At 46.7% G+C, this 24,042-nt stretch overlaps 2 protein-coding genes across 4 annotated transcripts in view; one reads left to right on the top strand and one right to left on the bottom strand.

Moving 5' to 3' along the window:
- The window catches only part of ATXN1 (ataxin 1), a 217,575-nt gene extending 196,890 nt beyond the window's left edge, over positions 1-20,685 (top strand). For both annotated transcript variants that reach the window (XM_074348133.1, XM_010945690.3), the window contains one exon: positions 12,908-20,685. In XM_074348133.1, coding sequence (XP_074204234.1) covers positions 12,908-13,438 — 531 coding nt within the window. In that variant the 3' untranslated portion in view covers positions 13,439-20,685. The remainder of the gene's footprint in view (positions 1-12,907) is intronic.
- GMPR (guanosine monophosphate reductase) overlaps positions 20,308-24,042 on the bottom strand; it is a 40,783-nt gene continuing 37,048 nt past the window's right edge. For both annotated transcript variants that reach the window (XM_010945692.3, XM_074348136.1), the window contains exon 9: positions 20,308-23,894. In XM_010945692.3, coding sequence (XP_010943994.1) covers positions 23,714-23,894 — 181 coding nt within the window. In that variant the 3' untranslated portion in view covers positions 20,308-23,713. The remainder of the gene's footprint in view (positions 23,895-24,042) is intronic.

Genomic DNA, 24,042 nt, shown 5'->3' with positions numbered 1-24,042 from the left:
TTGCATATGAAGGACACACCCCTAGGCAGGTGAGTTGTTAGTGATCTCTAGTAATTAGCTAACCCTGGGAGGGCAGTCCCTTCAGAGTTAGCAGGGCCCCAAGATATCAAAGCATCAGATACAGAGAATAAAAAGCATGGTTCATGTAATCTGGAAAGTCAGGGCTGTCCTAGGTCTTCTGGTAAATAGGAGCCCCAAGGGCAAGGGTCAGATGCAGCCCAGCCAGCTGAGTCGTGTTAAAACTGCAGCTTTGATGAACTCTCTTAATTTCCATGAGTTCCTTCAGTCCACTGTTTTCCAGTCTCTTAAATCGCTTGAATGCATTTATTCCACCTATTTGTATGAAACAGCAGTTTCACTGCCCAGCTTGCTTGGAGTCCAGCAGATTTGACTCCCGGACCAGGAACTTCCCTGGCTGTGGAGCCGCACCCACTCTGGGAATGGTTCCACGAGGACTTTGAAACACTGAGATGTGACAGCACCTCCTTCAGGTTGAAATGAGTCGAAAAATGGTCATGGCGTAGCTGGTATTTGGGACATTCCAAGAAAATAAACAACAAAGACAAACCAGTTAATGGTTTGCATTGTTCTGAGTATGTTAAAAAAAAAAAAAAAACAAAACCAAGTGAGGGAGGGGAGAGTGATTTTCCAAAGTGTTCTCCAGAACTGCTTGTGACTGTCCAGACATGGGACCTTGCACAATCTCAGGGGGCCCGCGTTGCCAGGAGCTTTTAGTCCCAAAGACTTTTCTTTTTTATGGTGAGATGTCACTGTGGGCTTTGGTAAGGCCCTAGAGAGATTTCTCAAAGTTCTGATTAAAAAAAAAAAAAAAGCAAAAAGCAGGATATTTGGGAAAGGGCGTCATTATTCAGAATCCACTGCCCATCTGTAGTTGCTGCTCACCACCACCTTCCTCCAGGGATGAGGGCGGGTATTAGTTGAAAGAACGGGCTGTCTTTAGCAAAGTTGTCTTTTAACACACCCCAGGTGGAGCATGGAAAATAAACAAGAAGGGAAAAGTAAATGTGTTTTTCTGTAGCCCCTTTAATCGTTCCTGTGAACAGAGGTGGGCATGGAAGGAGGGGTTACTTTGAAATGCTACTGGCCCTGCCAGGCACCTCTTTCAACTTTAAATAAAGAGCAGCTCTGAGCTGTGGGCGGCATCCGTGGGCCGCTGCAGCCTCCGCGGATGAGAACTTCACAGACCTCCAGGTTTCCAGTCGACCTGGCAGGTCTTAGAGAGGAAGCATCTCTCTATGTTTTCCCTGCTCAATGCTTTGCAGAATGAACGCTTAAACGATCGAGAAATCGGCTTCCATGTGTGAAGTCTCATTTCCTTCCCTGTAGCCAAACCACCAGTCTCTTTGCTGACAGCCAAGGTGCAAACGAGAAGGCAGCGTATTTGTCGCGGCCTGTTCGCAGGGCTGTCGGGCGGCCCCTGTGTGGTTGTGCTGCGCGCCGGGAAGGGCTTCTGCAAAGACAGGCAGGAGGGCGCCCTGGTTGGTGAAAAGGGCTGGCTGGGGCTTCAGGCTGTAGAAACAGAAGTGCGGGGCCCAGACACAACCCATGATGTATCCATTTTACCGAGCGAGAAACCTATCAGAAACGGGCTGACATCATCACAGCTAAAATACTCCCCCAGCTGTGTTTGCCACAGGTGCCAGGCGCAGTCAGTGGAGAATCAGAGACAGAAAGCGAGAGGGAGAGAGGGGAGGGCTGGGGAGAACGAACGTCTGGATTTAATTTACCCTCCGAGGGCGGAGGGCTTCCCTCCCTCCTCAGTGTCGCTTGGCTTTCACCCCCTGGCCTGGAGAACCAGTCCTAGCTTCTCAGCTCGTTAGAAAGCACTCGCATTTGCACCCACAGGGAGATTTAGAAATGTGCTAAGTATATGAGTTAATTGGCAAAAATCACACATTTCATTGGTGCAGTTGTGGAAGGAAGGGGTGGTTTTCTATAGGGCAGATGGCTTTTTGCCCCGGGCATGAATCCTCCACAGAAGCAGGACCAGGGGGATGCATGACTAGGTAGCCTACCACAGGCATCCCGTCAGCGCACGGGCTGGTGGGCGGAGCCACGAGCCTGGGGTCTGGTTGGTGGTGAGACAAGTTGTCTGACCTCCCAGAGCTGGGGTTTTTCTCATCTCTCCAACCGGCATATGATCCCTGATAGGAGAGCCTTTCTCGGGCCACCTCTCCTTTTTGTAACCCTTCACTTTCCCGCCTTGCAGAACAGCCCTTGTAAAATGTACTAGCATCCACTAGCCAAAAACCAGAGTCAGGGACGTAAAGGGAAACTTCCCTGACTTCATGCTAATGAAGCATGAAGCACCTGGACCTCGTAGGCGGGAGCTCATCCTGTATGGAACTCACAGAGTTTTCATTGGGAGGCTTATTTTAAGGAGCCGAATTCCTAATTATTACTGTGGGAAGGCGCCTCCAGGGTGGTCTCTGGCTAAAGCTCCACAGGGGGCAGCGTAGGAGAAAAGTACTTTTGCGTATTTGTCACCACCCTGTGGTTTTGTCATACCCAGAAATGTCCCTGCATCCCAGGTCCCCTGCCCTGTGCAGTGGGAAAGCAAAAGGTCACGGCAGGTGTTGTCAGCGCTCTGTGCACCGCACAAAGCCTCTGGGTGGACACCTGCGGTCTCCTTCCTCTTCTGGTGAAGGACAGGTAGCCTTTCCACCCAAGGTGGGCAGGAGTCACTGCTTCCATGCCGCTGTCCTCTTGAGCTTGGTGATCCTGGCGGGATCGCTTCCCTTGGGCCTCACTGCCAAATATAAACCACTTAACATTCTCCAAGTTCAAGTCCATAAGTCTGTGGCGAGACCCCGAAGGGATCCCCGGGCGTTAGCATCAATGTGGGAGCCGGTGTGACTCAGTATGAAGATAGAGCATCGTCTGCTTGGGTGGGAAGCAGGTTAGCTGGTTAGAAAATGCAGGACCTGGAGCCAAAAAGACCCACGCCTGGATCTCTCCTCCACCACTCCCCACGCCATAGCCCTGGACCTTGTGCACATCTTGGACAGGTTATTGACAAATACTTCATGGTGCAAGTGACACGTGAGCCTTCCATTCGGCTTTCGTTGTAGTGCAAAAAGTAAAGGTTATTGTAAGAATGAGAGAAAATGCATTCAAAGGAACCAGCACAGGATGGAGCACGTAGTAGGCCCTCGCCAACGCTGGTTTCCCTTCCCTGCTTCAGTGTGGGTGACTTCATCCCTAAGAAGAGAAACGTTAGTTTCTGAAAGATAAATAAAAGGCTCATGCTCTACAAAAAGAGTTTTATGGAAGGAGAGACAGCCTAGGAAAGTCTCGGAAGAAGGCTGAGCTTTTCCAGTGAGCACAATAAGCCATTTTTTCCCCGGCCTCTCTTCCGGTGATGTGTTCCCATGAGTGGCCCAGGAGCACCCCTCCTACTGTTCCTATAAGGAAGGTGAAATGACCTCACGCTAGCCTGGGTGCATATAATACCATCTGTTTTTCTGAGTGTGAGCTGGACTGGAAGGATGGTTGGATGGTCCAGCCCTGCACATCAGGAAGAGGACCATCGCTAAAACAGGGGCTCCTGCATTTCTCTCCTATAGAGAGGATCTTAGCGTCCTGCTCCCCTACCTGGGGAGCCCTTGGCTTCTGTCCGGAAAACAGTGTTTTATGGGTGCCCCCCAGGTTGAGCGCTTCTGAGGAAGACACAGAATTTGCTCAGCAGAACTGTAGTACTTTTTCGTGAGGTGCTCTGGGGTGATGCTCATCATTGGCTGCTCCTTTCCAAAGTGCTGGGCTCTGTGTTATGAGGATTGTCGCTTCCCAAATTCCCGAGGTGACTGCTTCCTTTTACCTCCTTGGTAGTTCGCTTAATATTCAGTGCCTTTCTCTTCTCCTGGTGGTCCGTGTGTGTGTGTGTGTGTGTGTGTGCGCGCGCGCACACACACACTCAAGACTGTGTTTTAGTGACGTGCTCAGTGCAGGTCTGCCAATGGCTTTTCTTTCATTCCACTATTTTTTAATTTGATTGCTGTGTTCTGTGAGGCATCAGTGGCAGCAGTACGTGTTTAATGGATTAGCTGTTGCCTAAAAATAGCCAGAGCCTTGATGCAAGCAGCACACAGGCCTGGAGAGTCCCTTAGCAGCCAGGGCAGACCCGCTTGTCAAAGATTTTACACGCGGGGTTGGTGGAAATGAACCCTGATGAGTCAGGGAGTAGGTGGTGGCTGCCCTCGGTGCAGAGCTCATCTCTGGGCCGGGGTCCGGTGACTGGGGAAAATCCTCTCGGCTCTAACACTGGAAAGGCTCCGGCCGAGAAATGGTCTCAAACACATTTGTGTTCGTGCACCTCCCTAAAAAGAAGAATCAGGTTCCCGTCTAGCCTGTGTGTGATACAAGTGTCTCCAACTTGGGGATCCTAGTTACTGAAGCAGATTCTCTCGGACCATTGTTTTTCGTAGCTTTTGTAAAAAATAGACTGTATCATTTAAAGTAGTTTTAGGTTTACAAAAAAATGAGCAGAAAGTAGAGAGAGTTCCTAGACACCTAGAGTTTTCCAAGATTGAAATATTTTGTTTGTGTAGAACATGGGTGACAGTTGATGAGCCAATATTGACACATTAGTAGAAGTTAAAGTCCATTCTTCACACTAAGGTTTACGCCGTGCTGGGCGTTCTGTGGCTGTAACAAGTGTGTACCGTCACGTATCCAGCATTACAGAATAGCTTCAACCACCGTAAGAATCCTCCAGGCTTCACCTATGGGTCCTACTCCCCACCCCACACCCCTGGCAGCCACTGATCTGTTTACATCTGTTTTGTTCCAGAATGTCACGTGGTTGGACTCCTGTAGTGTGTAGCCATTTCGCCTGGCAATTTCACTTAAATGGGCATTTCCTTAAATGCCTCCATATCTTTTTGTGGCTTTGAGAGCTCGTTTCTTTTTAGCACTGAATAATACGTCCTTGTTCTTCGAAGCACACATGTTAAGACCCAAGAGAAGGCAAGTGGGGTAGACCTGTGTGCCCCAGAGCTGCCCCGGTCACCTGCCACGTGGGCCCCGCGGGGCCTCCCCGCCGTGGAGGCTCTGGGAGCCAAGCGACAGCGTGAGAAGAGCCCAGCTCGCGACACGGGCGGTTTGTGTTCGGAGGCGTCTACGCGCTGGGTTGTGAGTTTCATGAACAGCCTGAAACGCTCCCACCAAAGACTGAGTCAGGCTGAGCGAGAACGTGATTAAGTATTTTAAATAGAAGACTCGCAGATTCTCTTACGCTCGACTGAAGAGGTGTGACTGCTTTCATTAATGAGTTTTCAACATCTAAGTACACGGGTCCCTCTGTTAGCCCCTTAATCTTTGCTCCAGGGTTTTCAGATTTTCTGGATGTGGAGAATGTGGTGATGCAAACTGCCCTTCAGGGAAAACAGACTGGCTTTTCTCTCCAGGTGAAACAGGACCAGGAACTTCACTTGCAGACAAAGTGAGGAATTCTCAGCGTAACCATTTCACCAAAAGCAAGACGTAGTCAGAGACCCAGCTTCTGAGCCATGTCCTTGCTCCCGGAGACGGGCAGAAATTGTACATTTCGGATGGGATCGAGCAAAGATGTTTTGTAAAACAGATGCCCTTCACATTTGTGAAAACAGGGATTCTTGTGAAGGAAAAGGGAGACAAATTTAAACAACAGACGTTTTGTTTCCTTTGTATCTTGTTTTTGGTGTTATATACATATGTGTGTGTGTGTAGACATAGCACCAATCTATGGTTGAAAAGTACAACCAAACAGCATAAATATGTGTATATACACACAGTGTTTAGATAAAGCAAACCAAGTTGCTAAAGGAAATTTACTGAACTTATGGAGGAGCTAAGGATGATGGTACAAGCAGTCATTAGCCAGATCAGGAAGGCAACACTGAATAAATAATCATCAGCCCAGAAGTGAGGAGGTGTTGCCTCCCTGTCTTGGTGTCTCCATCCTGAATAGACGTCGGAGGTGACCATTTTAAAAGAGGAGTTGGTGTAGCGGGGCTGGAGGGAGGGAGGGGTGGGCAGATTTCTCTTGGGAGCAGCGGTGAGCAGTGGGTGTGGCTGCAGCTGCAGGAGGAGGGCGGGAAAGGGCACAGGAGGATGGAAGGTGATTGCCCCTCACAAAGAGGTTCTGGATACAAGGCGCCCGGAGATGAAGGACAGAGGGGTCTCAAGCTGACACCAGGACAAAGGCTATTCATGCTCCCATTTCATCCTCTGGACTGCTTAAAGTGTTTGGAAGAGGATGTATTTATGGGATGAAAAAAAAAAAAAGGGCTGTGTTGAGCTGCCAGGAGTTATGTAACAACATGCTTCGATTTTATCTGGTACTGCCCCCAGGAATGTGTTTCCACTGGGGTGTAATCAGACATTGTTTGAACCCCGACAAGGTCACAGAGCGAATTAAGTATTGGGACAGCTGAAAGAGCAGGAAGAAGCCTCAGGAGTGGAGAGGGAGCAACTGAAGTGCGACTCAGTGAGATCAGGCTGAGCTGAGCGCCCACCAGGAGGATGCGGAGCGAGGCAGCTACTGAGTGAGATCAGGCTGAGCTGAGCGCCCACCAGGAGGACGCGGAGCGAGGCAGCTACTGTACTCGGCCCAGAAAGCTGCCTGGGAGGGAGTGAGCAGGGCCCAGGGAGGGCGCTGCCCCTCTCCCGGGGGGGAGGGGGGGGGGACTCTGAGCCCAGCTGAGTCCTGGCTGGTGGAAGCAAGGACGGGCAGAGCCTCTCCAGCATCTAAACGTTGACCTCTGTCGGCCGGTTGTTCCACTGCGGTGGTTTTACACAGGAGAGGCAAACACAGAACTCATCTTCCAGGTGTGTGCTGAGCACCTATGACGTGCCAGGAGGTATTCTGCACCCTGGGGATAGAACAGGGAGCAAACCAGACACTGTCTCAGCCCCCATGGAACACAGAGTCCTGTGGGAGTTTATGGGAAGAAGTGAAACAGACAAATATGTAAGTAAAGAAAACAATGCATCAAAAGATAATGAGTGCTGTGGGAAAAAGTAAGGCAGCCCAGAGAGGATAAGGGAAATAGGGGTGGAGGGTCGTTGTCTTAAATAGCGTGCTCGGTGATGCTCTCTCAGAGAAGGGGAGGCGGAGGGGACAGTACGCAGGACCAAAAGGATTCCAAATGGAGGGAACAGCAGATGCACAGACCCAGAGACACAAGTGTCTTCTGGAGTGAAAGGACTGGCGAGGAGACTGGTGTCACTACGTTCAGTGCAGGGAGCAGGGGGTGGGATGCAGCCCACGCCGGGCTGGGTCCTGGTGGCTTTTCCTCCTGGTGAGACGCTGGCTTGGGCAGGACTGTGGTGTTGGAGGCAGTGAGAAATGGTTTCTTCTCGATATATGTGAAAGAGAAACCCGATAGGACATGCTTCTGATTTGGACGTGTGTGGTATGAGAGACGGCATCGAGCCAAGCATGAGGTCCAGGCCATGGACTCGGACACTGGAAGACAGGAAATGCCGTTCCTGGAGATGGGGAGCAACCCAGGATGTACCAGTGGGCAGGGGTGTAACGGTGAGGGGGTCTGTTTCGGGCACGTTAAGTTTCAGTTGCCAGTAGACATTCAGGTGGACATCACCAGGTAGCAAGGCTGCCGGTATCCAGATACATACCCTGGTGAAGTTACTTGTTCTGCATGCATGCTCTGGCTCCCCTCTGAAGGCAGGAACTAGGTCTTGGTGAGTCCCTAACAGTTAGCAGGTGCTCAGTGAACATTTTAAACTTTATTAAAACGGCAAAGCCTGGAGTGTGAACACTTAATAGTATTCTGAAGCTCTCAGCACCAAAGGGAAGACCCACGTGGGCCTCAGGTTCAAGGAATTCAGACTCATTTTTCTGGTTTATAGTGACATCATGTCTCAGGGCCTCGCCATCTCTGTTTCACACCCAGAACAGTACCCGTTAGCATCAGCAGCATTATCAGGCAGGCAGTGTGCCTCTCCGAGGGAGTTTCGAGCAGGCAGACCCAACCACATATATCCTCACTGAAAAATCCCCGAGTGTGGTTTCTTCATTAACTGTTAATGATCAGTTAACCTTTAAGAATGTTTATGTCCTGACAAACCTAATTATGAAATAAAAATAGAATTTTTATGACTACTTCAGTGGGCACATTTGAGATACATGCAACAAGAGTTTAATTTTTATCAAAGAAAGAACTTAGTTAACATATGTGCAGACTTTAAAAAAAGTGCATTGTCTAGATAATTCAGGCTAAGTAATTAGAAAAAATATTTGTGAGGATAAATATTATTGAGGTTAAATAATTAGGAGGAAAAGAACACGCGGCCTGAGCTGTCCGGTCCATGGCTTACGGTGATCAGGTTAGCTGACTTTCTTGCTCCCAGTTTTTTGGACCCAGGCGAGGGCGTGGCGCCTTCTCCCAGTTTCTGTGCGGGGAAGACAAAGCCAGCATTTAGGAGGAAGGGACCAAAGGCCAGCTTGAAAGCAGTGGAGCAGATTTCCCCAAACCTGTCCGGGTTAAAATGAATTCCATTATCATCAGCTCTTTTTAGCACACTTCTTAAATAATCTCCTCTATCCTTGTCACTTTTCTTTCATCAATTTTTAGGTAGAGTGTTTGAAGCTATCGGCCACCTCACAGCTTTTAATTCTAAGACCTGCCTTCAGAGTTCTGAGATGAGGGGGTCATGAAGGGCTTTCACAGCACCCCCAAACATTGTGGGGTATGTAATGGGGAGCACATGCGTCTGCGTCAGAGCCTCCAGAATAATCAGTAATATTACTTGTCACAAAGACGTTGAAGACGTTTCTTCTCAATGAGTCTGCAGACACTTGGCAACGTGTGGAAGTCTTCAGATAGATTTGTATACACTAGATGTTATTTTCATGACATGAAATATTGGCTGCTCTGAGGAGTGTGTAGAATGTGGCGCACACAGCAAGAGGCTGTTCCTTAGGAGGTGGGGGGCCGTCTGTCAGCGAGACTCTGCCCAGGAGCAGGGGATCATCTAGGCAGTGCAGCTAGACGGCCCTCACTGGAAGCAGGGTTTGTTCCTTCTGCTCAGCTGTATGATGTTAGTGGCTCTAAGAGGTTTGGGACAGGATTTATGGAGCTAGTTCCGGGTTGGTTCTTCCACTTGGAACTCAGCGGGCATCCCCAGCTGATGCTGTAATGTGTAAGTGTATTTACACACATGTCTATGCAAACATATATGTCTGTGTGATGTCAGTGTGTTCTGTAATTGAGCAATTAGCCTCGTCACACACTTACAGAGACTAGTATTGTGTAGTAGATGTAAGGCTGATGCTGTGTCACCATTTTCTGTATCATGAGACAAAGTCGTGATCTCGTGTCATTGGATCCTGTTTATTTCAAGTAATAGTCACCACTGTTGGAGGCAGTGGGAGCGTGAAATTCTGTCTTTTGGTGGTATTACGGGGCAGAGAGCAGAAGTGTAGGAAATAGAAATGGGTTTGGGGGCCAAAGAGACTGGGATTAAATCCCAATGCCCATCAGTTTATAGCCGTGACACTAGAAGCCACATAATCTCTGTGAAACTCTAGTTCCTTAGTTATAAAATGGGAACAACAGCATATTATGAGCATTAAACAAAATACTTTTTGTAAAGTGTACCTAAATGCTTGACAGATAGTAGACCTCAAGAAATTTTAGTTCTCCTTACATTATTAAGATAGCCCAGAACAATGAGATTTTCCTCAGATAATACGCACATTTATATGGGCTCGTGTTCACACACACACACTATAATAATAGGCTTCCATATAAGTTCATTCTAGTTCTTTCTAAGAACATTCATGTCTTCCATGGAGCATATAAAGTATATCATTCAAGAAGTGTGTCTAAAACTAGATCATAGTTATCAAAAAAAGGTAAAAGTGGGTTAAATAGAAAAGCCATAATCCATGGAAATTACATGGAAATTTACTACTTTTAAGGTGGGATATTTTAATTACTTATGTGTTTCTGTATGTGTGCCTGTGTATAAATTCAGCTGAATATTTTAAGTATTATTGTATTCAGTCAATACAGTCTACCCTCCACATCTGTGGATTCTGTATCTGCGGATTCAACCAACCACAGATTGAAAACATTTATGGGAAAAAATTCTAGAATGTTCCAAAAAGCAAAATATGAATTTCCCACACACTAGGCAACTATTTATATAGCATTTACATTGTAGTACAAGTAATGTGGGGATGACTTAATGTACACAGGAGGATATGCATAGGTTATATTCAAATACTATGCCATTTTATATCATGGACTTGAGCATCCTTGAATTTTGGTATCCATAAGTAGTCCTGGAACCGACCTCCTGTGGATACTGAGGCACCATCATATTATTTTAATTTACTCACATATCTATCATTTTCTTTGCTCTTCATTCCTCCCTGCATCTACAAACTTCCATCTAAGTTCATTTTTTCCCCTACCCAAAGAACACTCTTAAGGACTTTCTTTAGTGCAGATCTGTTTATGGTGAATTCTTCCAATTACTATTTGTCTGAAAAATGTCCTTACTTAGCCTTCATTCTTGAAGGGTCTCTTTGCTCGATGGAGAGTTCTTGGTTGGCAATTCTTTTTCTTCAGCACTTTAAAGATATTCCATTGTCTTCTAGATTCCTTTTTTTTTTTTTTTTTTTTTTTTTAATTCTGAAGTCAGCTATGAGTTTAATCGTTGCTTATTTGGAGGTAATGTAGATTCTGTTCGGAGACAGGTTTTTTCCCCGTCTCTGATTTACAGCAGTTAATTCTCACCTCAGCAGGTCATAGTTTTCTTATTTTTCCTTCTTAGGGGTCAGGCCTTCTTGAACCTGTGGCTTATTGTCTCCCATCAGTACTGGAAAATTCTTAGCTGTTATCCTCTCAAGAATTACTTCCGTCCTGTGATCTCTCTTTCCTCCTTGTTCTGATTGTGTGTCTATTAGATCTTCTCAGTGAGTCTTCCGTGTCTCTTACCCTCTCCTCTGTATATTAGCTATCCTTCTGTCTCTGGATTTGTTTCTTCTAAATCTCTAATTAAAGAATCCAGTTCACCGACTCTCTTCAACCATATTTATTCTGTTGGAAAAATCCATTGCGTTCTTGATCTTAGTGGATGTATTTTATTTTTAATCCTAGGATTTCCCTGGGTCTTTTAAAAATAGATTCTAGTTCTCTATCAAAATCCTCAAGTTTGTCTTTCATCTCCTTAAATATTGTAAACTTAGTCATTTCAGAGTTTATATCTGATGACTCTGTATCAGAAGCTTTTGTGGGTCTGTTTATATTATCTGTTGTTCCTGCTGATTTTTATTCATCTCCTCAGGTCTGCTCATGGGCCTTCTCCCCCTTTTTCAATTGAATATCTTTTATTTGAAAAATTATGGAAATAACTCAAGACCTTAATCCAATGTTAGGGACTGAGATGATGAAAATCTGAGCTTCAGACATTGCGAGGGCCTGTCTGTTTCTGCTTCATCTCACTTCTAGGGTTCAGTGCTTTGGGGGTCACAGCCCAAAAGACTGCCGTTCACCAGAGAGCACCCTCCTGTGGTGTACCCTGAACTCCATTCGCTGCCCCCTGAAACCTACCCCCCATGCTCTCGGGCTTACCCAGAGCCCCCTTGGTTTCATAACTGCCCTACTTTGGAATATATGGATACCCTTGGGGGAAACAGCTCAAGTGCATTTCAACCTGATTTAATGGCAGTAGTAAGATTTTTCACTGGCCAGTGTGCAAATCCCTACACATACCACCTTCTTGCCTTTGTTCCTAGATCACTGCTTCCCTGAGATTCTTTCCCTTGTGACCATTCCTCGATTCCAGTTCCATTATTTTTACAAACTCAGCACAGTGTATCCTCATCCAGAAAGACTTCCTTGCTCACCTCTCCAATGCCTTTCCTCTGCCCTCCAACAACTGAGTACTGTGCAAGGTGTGACAGCCTCACTCTGTGACCACGCTCACCACACTGATGGTAGTTACTGTCCACGTGCCTCTTTTGCCCATTGGATAGTGAACTCCCTGGGGACCAGGACTGTTTTCCATTTATTTCCTTATCACAGTGCATGGCACGTGGTAGCATGGAGAAAAGGGCAGCTATTGAAGGGAGAGTCCCTCATTTTTGATATTTGTTTTTCAAACAAATGAAGAGACTGATTTGAGTCCCTGGGGCTTGACCATGTAGATGGCCGAGCATCTGAGCTGTATCCATTTCACCCTCTTCCCAGCACTGTCCTCCCCTCAAACCCCTCCAAATCCTGCCCATCCTTTGGGGTCCTGGGAAAGCCCTCTCTGCTTTCTCCAGCCCTCACTGATTCTGCTCCCCCTAAATTGCTAGAGTCCACATTCATTTGTCCCATAAATGTTCAGTTTCAACCACGTGCCAGGTACTCTTTTGGGGACAAGGGACACAAATGATAAGCCCACAAGTGCCTGCATTGTGGAGGTTAAATACAGTCTAACTCTGACCCATATTTTGCCTTGTCATATAGGAGAATAGCATCTATCCAGTGAGCTAATAAAGCACAAGAGCATACCTCAGGCTTGGGTCGCGTGCTGTGCCCGGCCCGGTGCTAAACATTTAGCAGATGTTCCGTCATCCTTGGGGGTCAATTGACTTGTTTTAACGGAGACCAGCCAGAGAGCTGGTACTTGGTAAAACAGTATTTTGAATACCGAATGGACTTTTCCTGGCTTCTGCCCCACATCTGTAAGTGGCACGAGCAGTACCGCAGGTACAGGTACATTCAGAGCCTCATTTGCGTGTGTTGGTGGAGGAGGTTCGTGGAACTAAGTCTTACTTTCTTCCATTCAGCTTCTATGCATACGTGTGTGTATAAAATAAAGAGAGTAAAATGTCTTCATTTCTTTCCTTCCTTTTCCCTGTCCCTGTCTCTCGCTGTTTCCACAGGTCAGCGTGGAAGTTTTGGTAGAGTACCCTTTTTTTGTGTTTGGACAGGGCTGGTCATCTTGTTGCCCGGAGAGAACCAGCCAGCTTTTTGACCTGCCGTGTTCCAAACTCTCCGTTGGGGATGTCTGCATCTCGCTCACCCTCAAAAACCTGAAGAACGGCTCTGTTAAAAAGGGCCAGCCCGTTGATCCTGCCAGCGTCCTGCTGAAGCACTCAAAGACCGACGGCCTCGCGGGCGGTAGACACAGGTATGCCCAGCAGGAAAACGGGATCAATCAGGGAAGTGCCCAGATGCTCTCCGAGAACGGCGAACTGAAGTTTCCAGAAAAAATAGGATTGCCGGCCGCGCCCTTGCTCACCAAAATAGAACCCAGCAAGCCCACGGCCACGAGGAAGAGGAGGTGGTCGGCGCCGGAGACCCGCAAACTGGAGAAGTCGGAAGACGAGCCACCTTTGACTCTTCCTAAGCCTTCTCTCATTTCTCAGGAGGTTAAGATTTGCATTGAAGGCCGCTCTAACGTAGGCAAGTAGAGGCAGCGCGGGGACAGGAAGTCCGGCCCTCCTTTGCCGTTTGTATCCAGATTACTGTACTGTAGGCTAAATAACACAGTATTTACATGTTATCCTCTTACTTTAGGTTTCTGTTATAACCTTGTCCTTAGAGTTACAGCGGGTGTCGGGCAGGAGACTGGTGCATATGCTTTTTCCACGAGAGCGGGGGGCCGGGGTGGCCCCAGTCCAGGCTCGGGTTGGGCATCCTGGTGGAAATGAATGGCTTCACGGCGCCTGCCTTTTCCAGCCGCACGGATGCACCCACTGGGCGCCGACTTCTGCGGGTTTGGGGAGGACGTTCTGCGGGAAGGGAGCTGCGGGGGAGTGCGTGCGTGTGTGCGTCTAGGGGTGCGCGGGTGCCACGGCGAGTGAGGGTCTCTTTCTCTCCGCCTCCTCCTGTCTCCCTCTCTCTTGCTCTCGGCATGGGGTCGGAGGTCCAGAGGAATGTCCTCGGGAGGTTCTCCCGTGCAAAACCAACGTCAGGAACCCAGCTGCATTCAGGGCAGCGTAGAGAGGGATCAGACAGCAGGTGGAATGCTAACCGTGTGAAAGAACATTCTTTTTCCTCCAACATTATTTTACAATAAAAGCAACTTTTAATCATAGAGATATATATTTCCCCCATGGGGCCTGACTGCACTGATATTTTTTTAAGGAGCAGCTGCCACCCGTGGGATTTCGTTTCTGCTTTACTAGTGCAGTGATGTGGGCAGGGCGTCGTGGTGGGCAGGGCAGCCCCTGCTGGCATCGCTCCACGTGGTGGGCGGCGCGGGTGGGGGAGAGTGAACACCCACTCTGGATTCTGTGCAGTGTTAGGAAAACCAATCAGGTTAATTGCATTGACTTTGCTCCCAAGAGATAGATGAAAACTGCCCTTCGAGAGAGCCACGGAAGCTCTTCGCGTTGGGTTTGCAAATCTTTTGTCTTTTAACTCTAGTACTGTTTATAGTTCATGACTATGGACAACTCGGGTGCCACTTTTTTCAGATTCCAGTGTGACGTGAGGAATTAGATTTTGAAGATGAGCATCTATATTACTATCTCTAAGCACTTAAAATGCTGTTCACACTTTATTACCAAGCATCTTGGTCTATCATTCAACAAGTACTGTATCTCACTTTAAACTCTTTGGGAAGAAAGACAAAAAAAGAAAAAAAAAAAAACAAGTTGCTTTCTTTTTTTTTTTTTTTTTTCAACACTGTAACTACATTTCAGCTCTGCAGAGTTTCTCACGGAGCAAGATATTGAAAGTTTCAATGTGGTTTAAAGGGATGAATGTGAATTATGAGTATGTGACAATGAATGACCACCAAGAACAGCCTGACGGGAGGCACTCTTCACTTTGATGTTCGAGAAAGAATTAAAAGCATATGCAGAGCTGACAGAGAAACTGAGAGAAAAGGGATGGAAAAAAGAATACTCACTTTTGTCCAGTGTTTTTCTTTTTAAGATGAACTTTTAAAGAACCTTGCAATTTGCACATCTTGAGTTTATAATTTGTGTGATATTCCTGCAGTTTTTATCCAATAACATTGTGGGAAAGGTTTGGGGGACTGAACGAGCATAAATAAATGTAGCAAAATTACTTTCTAACCTGCCTAAACTCTAGGCCATTTTATAAGGTTATGTTCCTTTCAAAATTTATTTTGGTCTTTCTACCGCATCTGTCACATGAAACCAGGTCTTAGCAGGACAACTCTGAGAATTTTCTTCAGATTCATTGAGAGAGTTTTCCATAAAGACATATCTGTGAGCAAGTTTTTTTTTTTAAGGAAACAATTACTTTATTGTTGTTGTTATTAATGTTATTTTCAGAATGACTTTTTTTTCCCATCTGAAATCAAATCAAGATTTAATGTTTGGTACAAACCCAGAAAGGGTATTTCACAGTTTAAAATCTTTTATTGCCAGAGATCTGAACTATTATTTGTGGGGTTTGAGTGTGCATCTTAAAATGCTTTAAAAAAAAAAAAAAAGTTTTATAAGGAAGGAGACCTTTTTAAATATTCTTACTTGGAATGGCTACAACTAATCTGAACAAATACCTGATTTTTCTTTTAGCATTGGAAATAGTACTCTTTCCACTTCACAAGTTAAAAAAAAAAAATTCTAATATCAACCCCCATTTGGGCTGTCTAGTATTCCTCCACATTTAGCTCTGACCAGAACTAATGATTTTTATAAACCATTTTCTGGGGTGTACCAAAAACATTTGCATGGGTTTAGAACAGCTAGAACTGGTCCTGGACTCTCTTCGAATTTCCTCACCCTCTCAGTGTGCTAGCAGGGAGCTGGGTGGACCCATTCTTGCAGTCATACTGCTTATTTAGTGCTGTATCTTTTTTTTTTTAAAACGTTTCTGTTCAGAGAACTTGCTTAATCTTCCATATATTCTGCTCAGGGCACTTGCAATTACTAGGTTCTGTTTTTCTTTCTGTTTTGATGGTAAGAGGAAGACGGGGCTGCCACAGAGACTCTGTCCTCATTAGTGCCACTGATGACAGCAACTCATGTGGACTCAGAGAAACACCCACCACCTTTTGGCTTCTTTCGAGTAGTGAACTAACCGGATCACAACATCAACACTAAAATGGGGAAACATACATGGTTTGGAGCAATAGGAACATCATCGTCACTTGTGTGCTTCTGTTTTCAGGTATAGGAATTATCAACTAATCGGTTCTTTCTACACCTTATTCCAGTTCCCGTTTGCTTCTTTAGCATGTGCAATACTTCCTGTGCCAGTAGTCTGATCGGTGTGCTCTAGAGAAAGCTCAGACCCCTTGGGCTTTTTCCCTCTTCCGTCCATCTTTCCTGTCCTGGCCAGAGAAGGGCTGGAAGGAAGGAGCCAGGAAGGGGAGAGCTGCCCGCTGCGAGTTCCCCCTGCTGCGGATGCTGAGTCCTGGGGCAGGGAGTTTTCGGGAGCCCTGGGTGTCTGTCTGTCGCCTGGTTGGAGAAAGAGCCAGCGAAGGGGATGTGGGGGAAGGACTTCCCTTCCCCTGTCACCGTGAGGAATGGTGACCGTGCAGTGTGGAGAGGAAGGAGGCGGAGTCATTTCTAAGGAACCCTCTGGAGCAATAGAGCCAGGATCAACCCTTTCCACGGTCCTTTCCGCCACTGGGCAGGCCCTTCCTCAGGTCTGTGTCCTTGAGACTTGGAGCCTCTGAGCATGGGCAGGAAGCGTGGTGGCCTGTGGTGTGCGTGACCTGAGCATCCGTTCACTGGTTGTGGAGGGGGCCACCTGTGAACACTGGTCACCACTCCTTTGTGGCAGCTTTCTCTTCAAATAGGAAGGACATCCAGAGGACAGGGGCCCTCCTCTTGTTTGCAGACGTTGGCGAGCCCCAAGGCTCCCAGGGCAGCCTTGGTCACCGCTCCTGCATAGCAGACCTAACCATGACAGGCAGAGAAATTCTTTGGTGCCGTGCAGCTTACGAGGATCAGCCATGTGCCTCTGTACTAATGTCCACTTTGCAATATTTACCGAACCTGTCTTTTGTTCTTCTTTCTTTACTGTTTCCCATTTTTCAACTAATAACAGCAGGCCTTTTGCGTTTACAGTGGAACACAATCACCAAGAAATTAGTCAGGGCGAACAGAAGAAAAAAAAAAACCAATAATGAACCAACAAACAAGAACCTCTCTTTATAGGGATTTCTAAGTATATACAATGACTGTTCCTTAGAATGTTTAAGAATTCTTTTGGTTTGTCTGGGCCACATTGGGGGCGGGGGGGATACAGAGATGGATGCCACTTACCTCAAATCTTTTCAAGTGGAAATCCGAAACTGCATTTGCATTTGGACGTTCAGGATCATTTTTCTATGTCAGTCAATTTTTTGTTTTCTCAACTGACCCAGTTTGGTTTCGGATGATTTGGTTTTTCCTTTTCCTTTCCGTGGCCGTCGTCAATCCCATTTCTAACTCTGAACCGTGACCCTGTGTGTTTTCTGTTAGGTGAGTGTGTTGGGTTCTCTCCCCCACCGGGAAGTGGCAGCACCCCTCCTTCTCCCCTCTAAGGAACTCTGCGGAAACTTCCACACCTCTAACTCAGGGACGGGGCTGGCGTGTGTGTGGTACACTGACGTGTCCGGAAGCAGCACTTTGACTGTTCTGGAGTAGGGTTGTACAACTTTAAGGAATGTTTGGATTTCCTGCATCTTGTGGATTCCTCCTTAGATACTGCATAGATTGCAATATAATGCTGCATGTTCAAGATGAACAGTAGCTCCTAGTAATCCTAAAATCCACTCTTTGCACATAGTTTGATCTTTACTGAAATACGTTGCCAAAATTTATTTTTGTTGTGGTGTAACTTTGGAATTTTTTGTTTGTTTCTTTAAGGAAACAATTGACAAGACCCTTTACCACCTGTGACTACTAAGGAAACCTATTTCTTTCATAGAAAATAAAAATCTCAAATGCTTTTGAAGACACTAATGCCATGCTATTTCAGATCTGGGTGAAGCGGCAGAGCTCTGGGGCTGGAAGGCCAGGCTTTTTGAGCTGTGTTGGTTGTCATGGCTACGGTTTCAGGAACAGCAAGCAGCTCAACAAACCATGGTCTGTTTTCTCCTCAAACCCTTTGCACTTCCTGTCTCCTAGTCACCCGGGACGATCCCAGGTGAAAGAAGGGCCAGCAGTCTCTGGGGCCCCATCCAGCTTGCTTGGTGGTGATGACAAAGCAAAGGGAATTACGCTTTTTGGTTTTTCAAGTGGAATGGAGGTCTTTGCTTTCCACCTTTGTTTTCAACCCAGAAATTCTGAAATAGAGACTTTTAAGAACACCTCCAGTAATAACTATACAGAGAATATACTTTTTTTTTTTTATAAAGCACATGCATATGCCATCGTGTTGGGTTGGTTTCCTCTCTTTTCCACAGTGTTGCATTTCTGTTGCTAGGGGAACTCCAAACTGTTTGCACACCTCTACTCCGGAGCTGACGCTTCTTTTACATAGATGACCTCGCTTCAAAATATGTTACCTTACCGGTAGGATCTTTTCTTGTAGCACTATACCTTGTGGGAATTTTTTCTTTTTTAATGTACACCTAATTTGAGACGCTGAAGAAAAAAAACTTTGAAGCACTCACTTTGAGGAGTACAGGTAATGTTTTTAAAAATTGCACAAGAGAAAAATGAATGTCGAAATGATTCATTCAGTGTTTGAAAGAGATGGATCTGTTGAAACAATTGAGTTTCATACCTTGTTTGTAAAAACAAAGAAGCATAAAGGTTGAAAGTTACATGTTGGTTTTTTTTTTTTTTGTATATAGAAATGTGTCATGTCTAAATGATCAGATTTGTATGGTTATGGCCTGGAAGAATTACTACGTAAAAGGCTCTTCAACTACACCTATGCTTCCTCTATGTTTTTGTTACATAGACCCCTCTTCGGAGGGAGAGCAACTCTGTATTCTGCAATTTGAGAATACTCTTCATTCCTGTGCTGAAAGTACTTCTCCGAGCTCCCTTCTTAGTTGAAACTCTTAAGCCATTGCAACTCCTTTTTCTTCAGAGATGATGTTTGACATTTTCAGCACTTCCTGTTCCAATAAACCCAAAGAATATAATTCTGAACAAGAAGTGTTTATAGCAAGGGATCCTAGCTACCAGGACTGATCACGAGGACACACACACACACACACACACACACACACACACACACACAAATGTTCAGCCCTCTCTCCCCCGCCCCCCACACCTCATTTCAATGGGGGGGTAAAACATGAATTTCAATTGAAATGCCTTGTTTTACTTTGGTTTTATTTGGATTTTTTTTTTCTTTAAGAGGCCAAAATAAATGTGGAGCAACTTCTCAGAAGAGTCCTATACTGTCCAAAAAAAAAAAAAAAATCAAGCCAGCCAGCAAACACTGGACAGCTGTGGGGATATTGAGCAAATCCCCCACCAATTCTTAAATTCAGAATCTCAGCCCCTCTTTTACCGTTAAATGCAATGTTTCTGGTAGCTGACTTCACCTGTAACTGTGGCGGGAGGGAGGGAACAGCGGCTTCAGGTTTTCATAGCCTCATGATTTGTGTACAAATGGTTCAGCTGTATTAAAATTAAGTGCATTTGGCCAACAGGTAGTATCTCTACAGTAACAATCTCGAAGAATTTCCATAACTTTTCTTATCTGAAAGGACTCCAGTCTTCCACTGCAGATCATTGGAGACTTCACTCAAGTTTTCTTTCCCTTTAGTTTGTTCGTTTGCTGTCTGGATGGCCGATGAGCCTGTCTCCTTTTCCATGGCCAGTCTGAAGGCCCCCTTTGGAAGCGCTGTTTACAGTAATCCTTGCCGAGGTAACATACTGTCCTCCGGAATCACAAGTCTGAGCGGTTACCAAGCTGGGTATGTAGGTTTCCTCTGGTTCGTACACGAACCACTTACTCTTAAATGATCTGGTCCAGGAGTGGGGTGACTTCTTTCATCAGTGAACCTTAAACTTGATACCTGTGCATTTGGTTCTGTGAATACTGCCCTTTTGGCCTTGGGGGGAGGTTTCTCCCTCCTCAACCTTCACTGCTCCCTGTAAACCCAAATTAGTGTCAGCTGAAAGGTTTCAGTAGCGCCCTGCCAGTATTCATGGTGGTCCTTAAGACAGAATCCAAATTTCTAGCCCATGGGGTCCTGGTCCCAGAGCCATCTCTGAGATTGGCACCCTTGTGTTTTAAGTATCAGATCATTACCCACCAAACTTCCAACTGTAGGCCTCCCACCGGCCAAGGGAAAAGAGACACCAGAACTTTGAGGGCACTATCAGACTGACATGGCCAGTACAGAGGAGAACTAGGGAAGGAATGATGTTTTGCACCTTATTGAAAAGAAAATTTTAAGTGCATACATAGTTAAGAGCTTTTATTGTGACAGGAGAACTTTTTTCCATATGCGTGCATATTCTCTGTAATTCCAGTGTAAAATATTGTACTTGCACTAGCTTTTTTAAAACAAATATTAAAAAAATGGAAGAATTCATATTCTATTTTCTAATCGTGGTGTGTCTATTTGTAGGATACACTCGAGTCTGTTTATTGAATTTTATGGTCCCTTTCTTTGATGGTGCTTGCAGGTTTTCTAGGTAGAAATTATTTCATTATTATAATAAAACAATGTTTGATTCAAAATTTGAACAAAATTGTTTTAAATAAATTGTCTGTATACCAGTACAAGTTTATTGTTTCAGTATACTCGTACTAATAAAATAACAGTGCCAACTGCAAACGTGTCCTCGCCTTGCGTCAGGTCCTGGGAGAAGGATGAGCCTGAAGACAGGGTGGTAATTCCTCCTCCTTACGTAGTCGGCTGTGATCACTGGGTAGGTTGTGGTGGGGGTGGGTGCCTCTCCTACTGATTTGAGGGGATGGGAGGGTTAGTCCTGCTTGAGACTCTGATAAAGGGCGTGTTTCACCGTCTGATGTCTTGGCTTGTTCTGTTCCTGTTTATTTCTCCTAGCTCAGCACGGCTGTTTCCAAGAGATGATTTTGTTCCTCAACAGTACTGGCAGCTTCGTGGACTCAGGTAGCATTATCAGTACATTTCTGTACAGTCTGGCTATACCCAGGTTAGTGGTCTAAAGGTGGAGAGTTCATTCGTGCTTTCTGTAAATTTGTGCCAGTTTGAAACTCAGCAGCACTCTGCCTGCTCTTAGACGTTGCAGTTGTCCCAGGAAGTAATGCCTCCAGGACCCAAGCAGGTGAACCCCTCTGCTCCCATCTGCATGCATGGGTTTGCATTAAGGTTTCTAGCGTTAAGGTTTGCAGAGGTGGACAAGAACGCTCAGCATTAAATGCAGTTTTCACTTAGCCCAGGGACAGATGGGTAACCCCTTACTGTCTTCTTGGTTAGGTGTATGTTTGGGGACATCTCACAAGATGCTCCACTTAGGGCTTACGAGTTGAGATCCTGATGCCCTGTGACTGCTAGCGTGTGAGAGAATGCTAGTGCGTAAACCAGCAGTGATGAGCTGAGCCTCACAGCCCGGATGAGACGGCTGCCCTAGCCCTCCTTGTCCTCCAGAGCCGTCTGGGCAGATGTCGGCACGTCTGGCGAAGCAGTCTGAATCGCTGGCTTCCCTGCTGTTTTAATATTAGATGCTAATGGTCCTGACAAGTTTGGGGTCCGGTAGCTGTGCAACCTGCCTGAACCAGTCAGACTGGTCAGAGACAAGCCTTTGCTTCACACTCTGCAGCAGAAGCCCACGGCAGGGCAGCCCGAGGTGAGTGGCATCCAGCCACTGGCTCTCCTCTCTACCCACACCCACCCTGCACAGGACGCCCTGAAGTCGGCAGATCTGAGGGCCACTCCGGCACCGGCCCGCCAAATCCACTGCTCCTGGAGGCACAGATGGAACTTGCAAAGGTGACGAGCCTTAGAGGTGGAAACCTCTGCTTCAAAATGATCCTGACAAGTTATTGCAAAAGCCAAAAACTAATGTTTTCACTTCCGTAAAAACTGGATGAGAGAGGGACCTGCCTTACTCCAAGAGCACATCGTCTGCTGTCTCTGCACCAGATGGACAAGCAGGCCTAGGCCACCGTGGAGAGGACTGCTCACCGGGGTGCAGAACAGGGCCTGATGCCAGGACGGGACACTGGTGACCCCAAGCTGAGACAGGAGTATGGAGGACGCTGTTCTAGGAGTTTCCTTACTACTTGCTGCTGGCCCATTGGAAAGGATTTCCTCTCCTTCACTCCTCTCCCTTATTTTGCAATGAAGAATCTCTTTAAAACAAACTCAAGGGCTCGAGTATAAAACACATCTCCCACAGGGACAGCAGGGGGCTCATACCTCAGACAAGCGAACAGGAAAGGTGGGGTGCCTCCAGCAACATCGCGCTTGATGCTCAACATCCATTCGACTCTCATCTCAAACATGAAGCCACATTCATGTTTCTACAAGAATTATTCTGAATGGATTTGGGGGAGTTCAAGTTACACTGGAGTTCAAGTTGCTGGATCTTTGAATGTACTCTTAGACTAAATGCGGACCTGTTCAGTTCCTGGAGTGTGACGCTTTGGTTGGATTCTTCGTGCGGCGGAGGTCACCGTGGACATGAGACAGTTACTCTGGCATCACACAGTGGGACCACGTGGCCCTTCACCACTCCAGGGCCATCGCTTGTCTTCTCAAAGAAAGTTTATGCCTGTTTATCTGCTTCTCTGGCCTCCTTTAGAAGTAAATGAAGTAAAACACCCTGGCCGGCATGTACTTCCCAGTCCTGTTACTCAAATTTAACCCACCTGTGTTTACTGTTTAAACAAGGGTCACAGTGGGATTCCCACCAAGTCACGGGTCCTTTCTCCGAGAAAGTACCATTGTCACCAGTCAGGGAACTGATTGACAGACAGCAGTGCCCAGTGGTCCCTCCTGGGAAAGTACTAACAGCCGTGACAAGGGCATGGCTCTGCCTCGGATTTTAAACTAATGCCTTTTAGGAAGTCACAAGTCCAGGTTTTTGGCTGCTTTTCAGTGGGATTCCACCTGCCAACTTTTTGGTGGGTCGTTCAGTGACAGACCCCATGGAACTTCAAAATAATGTATCATCTCTTTAGGAGAGAGGCCAGCCTGACAAGCTGGGACTGAGGAGGGAGAGGGAAGAGATGGAGGAAAACACACGAAACGAAAACCCAGGACCACGACCGCTTCCTCGAAGCAGCCCCAAACACAGCGCCAGAGGATCTGTTCCCAAAAGACACGTGTAAGGCAGGTGCTGGACACATGTCACCACACCCTGGGGGGCATCCTCAGAAAAACAATTCAAGTTCACTTGTCCGGTCAATTGCTTTTGTTCTTTTCCAGCAACCAGACTCTGGAGGGAGGGGATACCGGTTACTCTGCCGTGGCCTCCCCCAGCCCCCCTTACAACTGGGTTCCTGCAAATGCAAACTCCAGCACTCAAGCAAGTCTTAAGATAGTAGCCTTATATTAAAGTGAAACCATTTTCTTAAAAAAAAAAAAGAAAAGAAAAAGAAAAAGAAAAAAGGAAAAGAAAAAGGTGCGAGTGTTAGTTTTAACAGTGAGGCATGCCTTCCCGGCAGCTGAGCTCTGACCGCTGCCCCAGTGCGTGCCCGGCTTCCCGGCCCCGGAAAGGCACCGGGGGAGCCCCACAGCCCCCGGGTGGCGGGAGAGGAGGCGGAGGCAGCCTGCCACCACCTGGAGCAGCTGGAAACTGCCATGACAGAAGGAGAGAGATGGGAAAGCAGGCGTGCGTGGAAGCTTCCACCAGCCAGACGTCACCTCATCCTCAAGGTTAGCTGAACACGGTGTTGTGCTGCTGGGTCACCCGGATGAACGTCGCCCTCCTGCTGAGCTCTTTGAGTTTGGCGGCCCCCACGTAGGTGCAGGTCGACCTCAGTCCCCCGAGAATATCCAGAATAGTGTTCTCCACGTCCCCTTTGTAAGGCACTTCCACAGTCTTGCCCTCAGAGGCTCTGGAAGAAAAAGGAGGTTTCTCTTTCAATCTGGTTCTCCTCCCTCAAAAACCCAGCCAGGAGGAGTCCATCTGTAGAACTTGCAGCAGCCCCAGGGCACCAGGCAGCTGAAAGCCATCTCTGGCCCCACGGCCAGCCCAGCACCGCC

Source organism: Camelus bactrianus, chromosome 20, assembly GCF_048773025.1.
Source record: "Camelus bactrianus isolate YW-2024 breed Bactrian camel chromosome 20, ASM4877302v1, whole genome shotgun sequence".
NCBI lineage: Eukaryota > Metazoa > Chordata > Mammalia > Artiodactyla > Camelidae > Camelus > Camelus bactrianus.
The sequence above is the reverse complement of the archived record's forward strand: the minus strand, read 5'-3'. Positions and strand labels throughout refer to the sequence as shown.